A 14,582-nucleotide genomic window follows, 5' to 3' on the forward strand; every position below is an offset into this window, starting at 1 on the left:
ATCAAATTAGGCAAGATAAACAATGTCCATAAGGCACCATAGAGCTCTTCCCTAGTCAAGGTGCTGTTTAGGTTAGGATGGTCTCCATGTTCATAGGGATTAATAGATCATCCTGAGCACATGGTTGATCCAATTGGTAAACAACAATGGGCCACCAGATTGTAACAAGCAAAGCCCCCACCCCATCTTTGCCCAGCCCATCACCCAAATGGCCTGCTCCCCCTCTCCTCCAATAGTTCACCGAAAAGGCTCAGAGAGCACCCTGGTTCAGCATCTTGTTCTGGGTCTTCCTCAGAATGGTGTTGAAAACAGTGACACAACATGACTCTCTGAAGGAACTTCACTTTTCAAAACCACTCTGAGAAGATGCCAGAACAAGGAATCTTAGAGGTCATCCAGTGTAAACCCCTGCTTCCTGCAGGATCCAGAAGAGCATGTCTGAGAGATGTCCAGCCACCCTCTGTTTGAAGATCTCCAGTGAGGGAGAACTCACCATTCATGTGGCACCTGTTCTACCGGCTGCCAGCTCATACAGTTGGCAAGTCCCTCTTGAGGTCTAACCTGAACCTCCTTCCTTGGAATTTAAACCCATTTGTTCTGGGCCCAGTCCCCTGGCAATATAGTTTAAGCACCCTCCCTCTTCTGTCTGACAACCATTCAGGTATTGGAAGACGACTATCGTATCTCTCCTCTTCTGTAGAGTAAATATACTCAGATCCTTCAACCATTGCACACAGGGGTTGGTTTCCAGATCCCTTCCCATCTTGGTAGCCCTTCTCTAGACTTGCTCCAATGCGTCACTGTCCTTTTTGAACAGTGGCATCAGAACAGGACACAATATTCCAAGTAGAGTCTGACCTGAGCAGAGTAGAGAACAATTATTTATCCCCCCCCCCACTTTTGGGGAGGACCCCATGCTCCTGTTAATGTTTCCCAAGATGGCCTTGGCCTTGCACTGCTGGCCATCCACAAGGAAACAAGAGGTGAAAGTGTTCAGAAGCAAGACGCAGAGAAACCCTGCACTCACAGCTCTTGCTTTAGCAGCACGTGGAGGCCATGGATGATGGTGACTCATGCCGCTATCACTGCACATTTAGACTACCGCAACACGCTCTCTATGGGACTGCCTTTGAAGATGATCCAGAAGCTGCAGTTGCTCCAGGTGGTGATGGCAAGGGTAAGTCATTTAGCACCAGGGTGGCAGTCGCTGTGCCCATAGCCATCCATTTCCAGGCTGGATTTAAAGTGCTGGAGTTAACCCATCAACTCCCCCTTCAGGGCCACCTCTTCCAACTAGGATCAGCCCATCCTGTTCCTCACCCACAAGAGTATGGGGCAGTGGGGATTTGGAGGCAGCCTTCTCAGAAGGGACCCCAACACTGTGGAGCAACTTATGAGGTTCACTTGGCCTTCTGTAGCGGCAGTTAAAACCATCCTGTCCTAACAGATGTTGTGGTGGTCATGGTACTTCTGGACCACCTTTTAAACCATCTTTAGGTCTGGACTATTTCATTTGGGGAATAATGCTATGGGTTAGACATTTTGTGTTGTGGGTTTTTTTTTTTTGTTGGTTTTTTTTTGGTTTATGTGGTTGTGTATTTTATTGACCCTGCTGTAAACCACCTTGGGTCATCTCCATTGGATCCCCAATCACATGTAACACAGATAAATGAATAACGATCACACTGATACAAACCCTGTCCTGTTTCTTTCTAAAAAAACACTCTGGACACCGGCTGTCAACCATATTCAGTAGCAAGCACACTATTTATTTAAATTAGTTTTACAAATTTCACTTGATTGGTGAAAGAAGTGTGGATGTACTGAGAGTCATTAAAAAATAGTAGCTGCTATAAATCAATCAACTTCTATTATATTTGGAACAACGGTTTAAAAATTAAAACCCCCTTTCTTCCTTTTGCAGCCTGAAGACACATTTTATCTTTTGAAGAGCAGGGTTTCGCGTTAAGGGAAGCAGCGACAATGGTAGTTAGCTCGATGGGAAAGCTGGACTTTCTAACATGGTTTGCCATAAGATGGTTTCCTATTTAGGAACTTACCAAGGCAGCGAGGTGGAAGAGGGCATGTTTACATGACGCTTCTCCCCAACATGTATGCTAGGGACTTTTTCACACATGCATGTACGATGGTGGTAACGCCGACTGGCAAATATGAATGAAGGACTGCTGATGAAGCACCACAAATATCGTTTTCAAGCCACCAAACGTCACTTGAAGCTTGACGTTGTACACTGTTAAGTACAACTGAGGTCCGTCTAAATATCATTTCACTCAGCGAGACTCACGTTCGTCATGCTTAATTTCGCTCGTTGCTTTCCCCGGGACACAGAGGTAACTCGTTCTGTGTATCCATCGTGGGAGCTTGTCAAGAGATCAGTTCATACAATCAACGGTCTGACGTCGGGGAGCACCGGGATATCCCAGATTTGCTCTTTCCAAGGGTCCAAGCCAGGATTCCCACCTTCGTAGTGCTCAGGGACTGAAAGCACCCATGTCCCTTATTAGTGGCAGGAACCTGTGCTCCTGAGTCCTGCCCTTTCCAAAACAAGGCACTTGCCCCTGATCCAACTTGTCAACGTCGCAGCTCTCTTTGTGCATTTACCTCTGGCTATGACACCGTGAGATAAGGATAAACACACCAAGAAGCCCCGTTTTTACTGAATTCCTGGAAAGGGGAGCCACATACAATAGTTGTCGATCCTTGAATGAATGAAGAAGGTAATTCAGAAGTTAACCCAGGCTGCTGTGAAACCCTCACACTCTCTTACAATATCATCCTGTCAAAAGGATGTTTCCTCTTATTACTAATCCATCTCGTCCCCCCTGATGATTTACATTCTCTGCATTCTGGCTCAACCGTTCAGACAAGGGTAAATGAGAATCTTCCAGCCATGGAGACCTGACAGAGGGGACTCCGCAATTACTGCAACTTTTCTGGATGGCCCAGCAACACAACTGTCTCCTCCTTTGAGAGAACTGTAGTGTTGCAAGGGCTGTGCAACAAGAGGGCCCATTCTGAAAACTGGCCGCGGCTGTGACAAGTCAAGAGGGGATAGGCAGGCAAGGAGGGGACTTCAACGTCCTTCTCCAGCAAAGTTGGTGGTGTCACAAATGCTTGGACAGAGGCTTTGCACATGGGTGGCTAGTTATATGCATATGTGTACATATGTGTGTGTACACATCTGTCCTAGTCCCAGTTCATCATTCACCAGTTTGTCCAGTCCTTGAGCCTCAAAAGCTGCCTATTTCTGTTCTAAACTATCACACCAGGACTTTTGGGAAGTCATCCAAGTCCTACTCTACGTCAAGAATATCCACTGAAAGAATGACACGGATGCTTCTCAAACTGGCAACTGACCTCTTGCTTTTTCTACTTGGTTCCGGTTTGCTGACTCCTGCAGGAATGCAGAAGACCCACAATCCTGAGGAAGGAGCTGCCGGGCAGCGAGCTGAACACTGAAATCAGGAGAACGCTAGGAAAGAATGCAATCATGGGAGGCCACCCTTTTGGCAAGTCACATCGCAAGAGGAGGGGGCCCCTTTACAGGACATTAAAGTAGGCTGAAGGTCAGACAATATCTCAGGCCTGCTACTCTTTGTGGTTCAGTTCAACCTGGCTGCACAACCAGAGCTCCATGGGTGCCCATAGCTCAGACTGGTCACGGATGGACCTCAATGTTGCTTCATGAACTTAGCCTACAACGGATGCAACCTGACAACAAAGATTCAGCGGTACCACCATTTTCCCAAGCCAGGATGATCCACGTTTCTCTGGGGTGAGGACACCCTCTTTATCTGACCTGGAAGGGCAGGCAACGTTCTTACTCCACCCACCCAAAAGAGGCTGGTGGATTTGCAAAGCGCAACTCCTTCAGACGACGCTTTGCCTGCTCACATCCATATTGTATCCGGACGAGCCAGAGCAGTTTTGGCCAAAATCAATGAAAATGCCATCCGAATCGGAGTCAATCGATTCTAAAATCTGGTCCACTATGTTCTCAGGGCTGGCCGTGGGGGCAATGGCAAGCAAGTCTGAGTCCCTGCCTAACTCCAGCGCCCTGGCTGGGTTCTCTCGGGGATAGAAGAGTCCTTTCGACTGGTCAGACACGCACTGCACCGAGCCGGCCGAAAGCCTTTCGGGCTCTCCTGATGGGGGGATCTTCATGGTGAGCATGGAGCTCTTGGATCCACTGTCCGTGATGGTCGTGAGATTGGAGTAGCCCGGCATCTCGGCGCAGGAGGTCATTTCGGAAACCGAGTGTCGTCGGATGCCCGAGCCGTTGGCGGCGGCCCCCTCCGTTTCATACTCGGCTACGGGAGTCAACAAAGGGTTGTTGTAACTTTTGGATCTCACCACCGGATTCTTAGCAAGAATGTCCCCTGATTTAGAGCGCCGAAAGAAGCGTTTTTCTGTTAACAAACACAGAGAACAATTAAAATCCTCACTCTGTCCCTAGCCACCACAAAAGGTCTGCGCCCAACTATTTGGATGGCTCCTTCAAACAGTGCGTGAACTTCCTTTTCTTACATTTGTCTCTGTTTTTTCCTGACCGTTCAACTTCCCGTGTTTTTTTTCCCTTCCCACTTTCCATCTCCCTCGCTAATCTTGCCCGGCCTGTTTCCCCTGTGAGCATCTGGTTCTGCCCAAGGCCTGTCTGGCTCTCTTGGACGTGAAGCAAAAGCACATAATCTGAAGGAAGTCTCCTATTTATTATCTTCGCTTCCCAGGACTCTGTGGATCAGTACTGCCTACCTTCCAAACATTGCGTCCAGTCCTTATATTAACTTTCGGCCTCTGCAAATAGAAGCCTGGTGTTTACTGTCTGTTAGTGCAGGAGTTGTTAACTTCGCCTTTTTATTAGTTCGGTTGTATGTTTTATCCTGTTCTTCCCTGAAGGAACACAACCTCGTTGGTAGTTTCCTATCCGGAAACTGGTGTAGATCCACACCATTTTAGCTTCAGGAACTTCTTTTCAGAGCAGCCACTAGGTGGCACTAGCTGAATACATTTCCTGGAACAAGCACCGTTCTTTGACTGACGAGAAGTTTTCAGAAAGGACGTAACTAGAGACCAGGCAGCCAAGCATTTAAGGGATGGGCATTTTGATTTTCTTCTGTTTTGCTTTCTCCCTTGTAGTCTTCTTTTTCTCCCTACCTCATGCCGCCTACATAGGAAGTTTGCACAAGTGTGTATGTTTGCACATGTCTAACTCCCTTGAGAATCAATGCTAGAGAAGATGAAATTATCCCCGGGAAGAGATGGGTATTTATTTATTTATTTATTTTATTTTATTTTATTTATTTATTTGTGTTCCGTCTTTTATTCCATACTCCCTCCTCCTATTTTTTCCTCAAACCACCACCCCGTGAGAGAGGTTGATCTAAGAGAGAGCAACTAACCCAAAGTCGTGCAGGGAATTCCCGTGGCTGAGGACAGATGAGAACCTGGGTCTCCCCACTTCTAATCCAGCCCTTTCAGTGCAGCACCCTGGTTCTCGGGCTGAGAGGGAGGGACTGGCCCAAAGTCACCAGGGAGCCTGAGGGTGGACTAGAATCCGGGTCTTCCTGCTCCTCGCTCAACACCTTCACCACTGTCCCACCTGGGCTCCTGGGAGAGAGACTGAGGTCCAAAGTTGCAGAGAGACTTTCCACTACTGAAAAAGGGTTGAACCCAGGTCTCCTTGCTCCTAATCCAACACTTTCACCACTATGGAGTATCCCTCTTCCACCTGGAAAGTCTGCTTTCTCAATTCTACAGTCCATGCCCTTCATGAACAGAAGAACTTTTCCTCTCCAGGCACTGCAGAGCGATTTTCACGTGCTTCTCAACTTTGAAATGTAAAGAAGCAAGCTTACGAAATCAGGAATTAGGTTTCAGGATGTTTTCTGACATGTACTAAGTATCTGACACGTAAGCTACTAAGCCTAAAGCTGATTGACTTAATTCTGAAACAAGCCTTGGGAGACCACAGTGGTTAAGAACAGGATGCCATGTAAAACATGTTGTCGGATTACCATGATACCGTATTAATACAATTATTTTCTATTATGTTTATCACTGTGCTGTTTAATTTTTATGATGCGTATTTCCAGCTGTAGACCTCCTAGAGAAATCTACTGCCAGTGATAGGAAGCCACACAAATAAAGAGGAGATGTTGCCATTTGCCAGGTTCTATGAGTAGTACCTAAAATGCAGGAAGAGTGTGTGATTGCACCATCACTGGAGTACAAACCGTACGTCCCCAAGTAAGGGGAAACGACCTTCTGCAAGAGAGTTTCCAACTTCAGATAATCTTCGGTCACTCCTTTTGATTCATGAACACCCTGAAAAACCAACAGCAGAAGACCAGGTTGTACATGCTGAAGTTACTGATCAATATATATGTATATATATAAAAAAGCAGGTCTACCTCAATTGTCTATCAAGTATAACATGTTGGACTGACATGAATGGGAAGGGCAGCGTTGGAGTTAGATTAGTTTGGACCAGAAACCCTTAGCTTGGATGGCTGAAGAGCAGATAACTAGGTGGTTCAACCATCTATGTTCACCTAACAAGAGAGAATTTGATTAGCCTGGAGATACCATCCAACAAGCCCAGTTTCTGTATGATGCATACCAACTTTCCTAACTAGAGCTGCCTCACCTTAAGAGGGTCCAAGGGATCCACACTGCTAGGTCACTGGCCATCAACCTACCCAGTTATCACCTGATGGCTGGCCAGTGGTCCCCAAGTCCTTGCCTGTTTTAGGCCCCTAACCTATTTCTCCTTCAATCTATCTTCTTCCTAAACTTGGCTGGTTTCTTTTTGCACGTTGGCCAATTCATGGTCCAATGTCTTGGACTAACCCAGCAAATGGGGTTGATTCAGCAAGCAGGTAGTCCAGGTTGTGCGAACAGTACCCTGACAATACAGTGCAGAAAGTATTCTTGTACAACAAAGGACCATTTTGTGTCAACCTTGGATGACTCGGGGAAGAGGAAGGAGGCAGGTGTGCTCGTTGCCCAGAATCCTCATTTCTTGACCTAAATCTGCAAGGAAAGGCAGAGCTTGAGCCATGCCTTCCTACTTCAGAAAAAGAATACATTCCCTGGAATTGCTTTAAAGGCGAGAGCGGCTGCTGCCTTATTGATAGGAATCTAAGCAAATGTTTTAGCTTTTTCATGTTTTATTATTTACACAACGTGGCCAGAGATTCGTAAGTGATAAGGAGCTGCAATGGCAGCTTTACACGAGCAGCGAAATAAAATAGCAACCCACAGGAGTGATGCAGCACATATATAAAAAAAGGGGGGGGGTATCATGCCGCTGCCATCTTGACTTGACACCCCTCCCTCCCAGGATGTCCCTGTACAGTGGTACCTCAGGTTACGAATGCCTCTGTTAACGAACTTTTCGGGTTACGACCAGCTCCGGCTGCAAAAATTTACCTCAGTTTGCGAACTCCGCCTCGGGTTACGAACCGGATCCGCGGCCATTTTCCCTCCCGTGACACGGTCCGCGGCCATTTTTCCGCCCCTGACACATGGTCGTAGGGAGGGGGACTCTCCCTCCAAGCAATAGCCGCCTCCCTGTCCTCCACGCCAGGACGGATTAACGGTAATTACATTGAACCTTATGGGGAAATTTGCTTCGGGTTGCGACCAATTCGGGTTGCGGCCAGAGTCACGGAACGAATTAAGTTCGTAACCCGAGGTACCACTGTATTTGGCAGAGGGTCCTCTGCACAAAACAGAAGGAAATGGTCCAGCTGCTTGAAAAGGAGCCAAGAATTCAGAGTCTGAACAAGCATCTCGCTTTCATTTCTGCTATTTCCTTTTCATAACCTTTGGTCGGAGCAGGGGATGACCGGATCATTTAAAAAAATGAAAAAGGGGCGGGGGGCAGGAAGGGCCGAACGAAAACAGCCCAAAGCAAGCTGAATTTGGATGGAAGAGGCAACCTGGAAAAGCGGAAAGAGGGGAGCAAGGGGCCCCGATCCAGTTAAAACAATCCAGCGTGGCCAATTCTGAGCTGGTATCCCCAACGGGACTCTGTCAGAGAAAGCAATTTAAGTGTAAGTAGGACGAGTCACGGGTCAGAAATATTGCTGGTGCACGTTGCTGCACCAGGCTTAGCAGTTAATTACTATTTGTCTTCTCCGAGCAGCACAAAGCCATCTTCCAGCAGAGAGGGGTCTGCCCAGGATGACTTCCACGCTCCCCAGCGAGAGCTTTTCCCCACTTGCATCTAAAGCAAGGGTTAGGGTTGGCCACCCCTTTGTTCTGCTGCGTCCCCAGGATGTGCCCCACACCCCTCCTCACCCCACGGATGGAGGTGCCCTCAAGCCAGCTTCCCCAAAGAGGTCCTCGGAGGGATTGAAAAAGGCCCCGGGGCAGCTGTGACCGTGTGATGGAAGCCCCCTCCCTTTTTATGTGCATCTTGACTTTTGGGGACCCCCGCTTTTGCCTTGGGAAGCACAAAGGATAGGAATAGGTACCCCCTTTTTTAAAATTAGACCTTGCTTTTTAGCTTTGTGGGTTTCTTCCTATGAAGCGCTGTAGATCTTTTGTTTTAATGTTCTTAGCGTCACGATTTGTTTTGTTCTAGTCTATACTGATCCCTAAAGGCAATTTTATGGGATTGTGGAAAACTCTGAGGCTGAAGATGCCGGATTTAAATTACACTTTAAAGCAGTGTTTCTCAACCTCAGTCCCTTTAAGATGTGTGGACTTCAACTTCCAGAATTCCCCAGCCAGCTTTGCTGGCTGGGGAATTCTGGGAGCTGAAGTCCACACATCTTAAAGGGGCTGAGGTTGAGAAACACTGCTTTAAACAAACCAAGCAGTGAGTTAGAAGACACCCTGTAAAAATAAAAAAAACCCCTCCAGATACTTCACTCTTTTATGGCAAATATTTTAGACAAGTTTTTCCAAGTAATAAGCAGTCTGGTTGTTTCTCCACTCAGTGGCTGCACAGTTTTCATTCATTACATGGGAACATGTAGTTTCGTTTCACCGGGAAGATTTCTGTAAAACGTTCTGGGGACTTCTGGAGGCTATAAAACATGACATCAATTCTAAAATGCCATGAAGATAATAAATACCACACATTTATTTATTTATACTCTCTCTCTCTGTGTCTTCCCAGCAATGTTCAACAGCTGTAGAAGCACCTTACATCATGCCGTCTAAAATGCTGCATGATCTTTGGAGGCCTCACCCAGTTCCTAGAAGATAATTGAAAAGCTTCCACAGCCAGGCTGGTGCCTTGCAATCTGAATGCACGAGCAAACCCTAGCCAGTGACTCAGAAAGTCCTCCACCCCAGCCACGCCATTCCTTAGGGTCAGCCTTAATGGGCAGACTGTTTCCCAAGAGCAGGAGGACTGAAAAGCATGACTCTGATCAGATCTTCTATTTAAGATGACCCAGACCAAGTGGAACGGCTCTGTGCAAGAACTGTGGTTTGGAAAGCAAGGCCATTTTGATGGACTTATGTGCTGATTTTATATTCCCATCTTCTACTCCGGAGCTGGAAGCGGCATTCATAGGGCTTCCTCCCTGATTTTCTCAACAACTATTACCCTCGGGGAGAGGGGCTGGCCCAAAGTCCCGCCGGGGAGCCTCCATGGCTGAGGGGGGGTCCTGGAACCAGGGTCTCCCTGCTCCTAGCCCAGCACCTTCTCCACTATACTACATAGTCTAATACCTAAATCCAGGAGAAGGGGAGTAAAACTGGGTTGACGTTCCTGAATCAAGAAAAGGATTAGAAAAGAGATGCTACCTCCGATTTGACATCTTATAAAATATTCTACTGATTGGACCTCCATGAAGGAGGTTAAAAAAAGTCAAGATGGTGGCTGTGACCACAGGATTGAAGCCCCGTTCCTTTCCCACAACCCTTGCACGCGCAGTGCATGTAGAAGAGGGGCAGGGCTTTGAGTGTGGGGGTGCCATCTTGACTTTCCGGCCCCCCTGCCCAACCTACAACTTCAGCAAGCATCCTCCAAAAATCCATACCTGTAGGATGAGTAACATTTGAACGATTGAAGGAGGAACTCTTGCGCGGGAACGGGACAATGCGTCTTCCAGCTTTATATTGAGAGTTATAATATTTCTGAAGTGCAACAGGGCCAGCTGGCGGACAGGGGGTTCCTTCCCCTGAAGGAAACAGACAGACATTCCCAATTATTTGCAGACTCTTCCATTTGAAACTCAAAAAGCCCATTCCCCGGTTGCCACTGATTGACCCAGAGGCTGTTCCATGGACATTGACTCCGAATAAAAATAGTGGGATTCAGGCGTGGTAAACTCTCCAGTGAGGCCCCTGTTTTCTGCTGCAATTTTTATAGATTTGAACTGGGCTGATTCTTTGTAATAAATCGTATTGGTCTGTTATCCCCTCTTATGGGAATTTCTTACTATTCTATCTGCTGTCCTTTTGGTCAACACATCAGATTCTTCCAAAGCGGACAATCAAAAAGCTGAATGTAATATAAGAGCCCAAGCAACTACTTCTTAAACAAAAGCAACAACATTTAATCTGATGGACATCTCATGTCAGTGTCTCTGAACCTCAGCAACTTTAAGCTGTGTGGACTTCAACTCCCAGAATGGAGTTGGCTGGGGAATTCTGGGAGCTGAAGTCCATACAGCTTAAAATAGCTGAGATTGAAAAACACTGTCTTTCATCATAGCACATTAAACAAAACAGCATTTTTCAGAAAGTATTTCTGAGTTAGGAGTGGAATGGGAAACCACTGAGAAGTCCCAGCCCTGCAGAATGCTAGACCAGGAAGTTGAAAAATGGTAGACTGGGAAACAGGTACTATTGCCAAGAAAACTACACACACATGTCCAGGAAGTCACGAGTCTGGCTCAACTCAAGGTTGCCTTTATGAACCTTGTAACAGCAGTTCCAATTATTAATTCCGATGGAAGGCCGGGGTGGAAATGGAGGTTAATGTTATGAAAGTGCAAGGTTCCATGAAATAAAGGCAAAAACAGAGCTTCAGACTGGGGGGAAAACCAGAATTTACTTCGAGGATACACATTACTCCAAGGATAGTTTATTCTCTAGAGAAGTAGGAAAACGTTAGCTAAGAACTGCAGTAATTTTAATTTCTTTTTCTGTGTGTGTTTTGAACTCTTCAGTCTCTGGTGATTATTGTTTTTCTATTAGCGTCTCTTGTACAGAGTTGCTTCTAAATAAGAGCAGTCTAGCATCATCTTGGGATCTATTTGGAGCGTTTCCTTTTCCTGTCCCATTTTCTACTGGAAGTTCTTTTATAACGCTGTGATTTGAGCAGCCCGATATTTTAATCCTTTGACCACAGACTGTTGTGCACGGGACTACTTCAAATTAAAAAGGAATGTTTACCTTTCCTCTTTTCATTTTTTAAAAACTAAGTTTGATTCTTTTTAACTCATGTGAGATGGGCCCTGTCTAGAATTACACTGGAGCTGCAAAGGGCAGCTGCAAGATCCTAGGGAAAGTGGGGCAGTTTAAGAAGATGGCAACTTCAGAGGCTGTGTTTGCACTCTGATGTGCTCCAAAGGCCTTTTTGCCTTCTTATCTGAAATGCTGTTCAGCCCTAGGGAGGAATGGAGGAATAACCTGAATAGGATAGCAGAGAGGAACATTTTTATTTTAAATGCTTTTCCTGCATTGCGTTTTGCTAGGCTGTCCAGCGAATGGCCTGCAGCGCTCTTCATCAACCGCCTGGTTTATCTGGATTCCGATTTATCTGGATTCTGGTTTATCTGGATTCCAAAGCAGCAAAATTATATTTTACCTGCACGGGATAGAATATGGCCTGTAGCATGGGCAGGACGTCGCTGAAGAAGAAATCCCAGGTTTCAGCTAAGGTGTCCAACAGTTTCTGTCCTGTCAGTTAAAAAAAAAAAGTTAAGTTAAACTGAGGAACTTCTCAAACCATGTAGGTAGGAAAGTCAACTCTCTCATAAAGCCCAGGTACGAGAGGAAATTCTTGGTTCCATTCCCTTGGAAGGTAAGGGAGCCAAACCACAGGTCTGGATACCACATTTCCTACCTGAGGACCTAACTGTATAGTTATAGGGTAGATAACAAGCCAGGCAGCGTTCAGAAATAATTAAGAAAAAGGGCTTTGGACCTTGCACAGGTGTGAGCCTGGCACTTTCTTGCTCAGTTAAAGGATCTGCTGGTTTCTGAGACATCTGCTTTGAGTGTTGTCTTTAATGAGGAGATTCCTTAAAGCAGTGTTTCTCAACGTTGGCAACTTTCAGATGAGTGGACTTCAACTCCCAGAATTCCCCAGCCAGCAAGGCTGGCTGGGGAATTCTGGGAGTTGAAGTCCACTCAACTGAAAGTTGCTAAGGTTGAGAAACAGTGCCTTAAAGGAACACGAAGGGTTCCTTAAAGGGTTCCTCCGACTTTCACAGGAGCTCGGAAAACAGGCTGTTTTAATGAATAACAGAAATATGCCAGGTTCACGCTTGGGCAAGGTCCAAGCGCTTTTTAATTATTTTCAAAGCCTGCACAGCTTCCTGCATAAAAAACGGCAGAAACTGTATTTTCAGATAATAGCATGCTGCACATTTTAAGAGGGCTGCCAACGGAAGCATTCCAAACATTTTAAGGTCCAGCCTTCCGGGAAAGGATAGGTCTCCGAAACGGAGGCCAGAACAAATTCTTTCGGCCACGTCGGGAGCTTCAGCTTCCAAACGTTTTGCACGCCGCTGTACAATGTTTTTGCCACACGATTCTGGGTTTTTGTGCTTTGAGCTTCAGCTCTTTCGCAGGTGTATCCGTGATGCAGCCCTGGTTTCATCCTCTGACCCCTGCAAATGCCCTGCCGGGGTCCCAGTTTAGTCTGGGCTGTCTGTGGGGTTGGGTGCTTTAAATTGCTGTAATGTTTTGGTATCTGCAAGACGCCAGCACAGCCACCTTCATTGTGCTGCTGTGATTATGGTGGGTCACACCGTCAGCCAGATGTTTGGACTGGATTTGGCATTGTTGTCCACCTATCGAGTCCTTCCCAAGGACCTGGGATGGGCAGGACGCTGCAGATTGAAGCTGAACGCTTACGGAAAAAGAAATCTGTTGTTATACCACTCATGATGGGAGGCCTTGGAGCAATACCTAAAGGACTCCCTCGATATTTGGAAATTGTGAATTTATCAGACCTCAACACCCTAATGCAGTGTTTCTCAACCTCGTCGACTTTAAGATGCGTGGACTTCAACTCCCAGAATTCCCCCAGCCAGCAGGGAGTTGAAGTCCATGCATCTTAAAGTCGACGAGGTTGAGAAACACTGCCCTAACGTTACAAAAAATAATACCCTGCTTGGAACTGCCTATAACCCCAGATGCTATGTTAAGGTCCTTGGTTAGGACTTGAATTATTAAGTTTTCACCAGTCTTTGACTGTGAATCTAATTGTAAATCACCCATGTAATCATCATCATAATAACAGTCCATTGCAAACAGCAGCGTTACTTGGAAGAGCTTACATCCTGCGGCGATACCTCTAACACCATCGAACAACATCTGCCCATCCCAGGTCCTTGGGAAGGACTCGATAGGTGGACAACAATGCCAAATCCAGTCCAAACATCTGGCTGACGGTGTGACCCACCATAATCACAGCAGCACAATGAAGGTGGCTGTGCTGTTTTCCTTAGCCTTTTCCCCAAGAAATGGAGAAATTTCTCCCGGGTGAAAGGAAAACCAAGGCCTTGGACAAGCAGGGCGTTTCTCCTGCAAACTCAGGGGGGTTATGAATCCAAAGGAGGAGACCCCCTTTTACAAGGGGCAGGGAATGGTCTTAAGGCACAGAAGGGGAGAGGAATCGATCCCACCCGTACCTGAGCAGAGCCCAGGTGGGGGATGGCCAGGGAAAGACCAACCTCAGTGGCACCACCTTTTCCCCAACCGCGCTGGGGACCCCCTTCCCCAGGGTTCACACGGTTCTTTACGACGCAAGAGCTGACAATTTGGAGAAAAGGTAAACGGCCCTTCCAGGCTGCTGCTTGCCAGGCAAACTTCATTCCCTTGCTCGCCAGGCAAGGCTGACGAGACAGAAGCAGAGGAATATTTTGTGGTCTGGCTCGAAGAAAAGGTAGGATGTTGACGTGAGCTCAGCAGGATGTTTAATTAGGGCTGTGCAAGCTTCGGAAGGATTTGGAAGAGGTGCTTCAGGACACACAGGAGCACCCAAGTACGTGTCGGAGGGCGGGTGTGAACAGGAACGAAGCCCCCCCCCCTCCCCACAAGCCCAGAGCTACCAAGTGAACGCAGTGTGGTTGATTATTATACACACTGAACGCTAAGTATATTTACAGTATTTCAAGCGATAAGTGTTTATGTATGTGTAGAGGGACCAAGCGTATTAGTAAGTACGCATGCAAATAAAATCTAACTGTAAGTATATTAACAGAGCTTTTAACGAAATGGATTGAGGGTAGTTTCAGGGTAGTCCATCCTTCCAGATGCAGTGCCTCTTTAAAGCAGCCGTGTCTTTTTTCAGGTTCGCACATGACCCAGGGAAAAAGATACAGCTGCTTTAAAGCGTCATCTCCTTAAAGCAACCCCTGTGG

At 46.7% G+C, this 14,582-nt stretch overlaps 1 protein-coding gene across 7 annotated transcripts in view; it reads right to left on the bottom strand.

Moving 5' to 3' along the window:
• Positions 1-3,145: 3,145 nt before the first annotated feature.
• The window catches only part of PRR5 (proline rich 5), a 58,161-nt gene continuing 46,724 nt past the window's right edge, over positions 3,146-14,582 (bottom strand). For 6 of the 7 annotated variants that reach the window (XM_088150336.1, XM_088150223.1, XM_088150094.1 and 3 more), the window contains 4 exons: positions 11,798-11,889; positions 10,023-10,163; positions 6,207-6,345; positions 3,146-4,430 (listed from right to left, as the gene is read on the bottom strand). In XM_088150336.1, the coding sequence (XP_088006462.1) occupies positions 3,892-4,430; positions 6,207-6,345; positions 10,023-10,163; positions 11,798-11,889 (911 nt within the window). In that variant the 3' untranslated portion in view covers positions 3,146-3,891. The remainder of the gene's footprint in view (positions 4,431-6,206; positions 6,346-10,022; positions 10,164-11,797; positions 11,890-14,582) is intronic. The other variant, XM_088150152.1, reaches the window with a different exon arrangement.

This window comes from Python bivittatus, unplaced genomic scaffold (genome assembly GCF_059951505.1).
Source record: "Python bivittatus isolate LINGU-HERP-01145 unplaced genomic scaffold, Pbiv_v1 ctg000010_np1212, whole genome shotgun sequence".
In the NCBI taxonomy this organism is placed as follows: Eukaryota; Metazoa; Chordata; class Lepidosauria; order Squamata; family Pythonidae; genus Python; species Python bivittatus.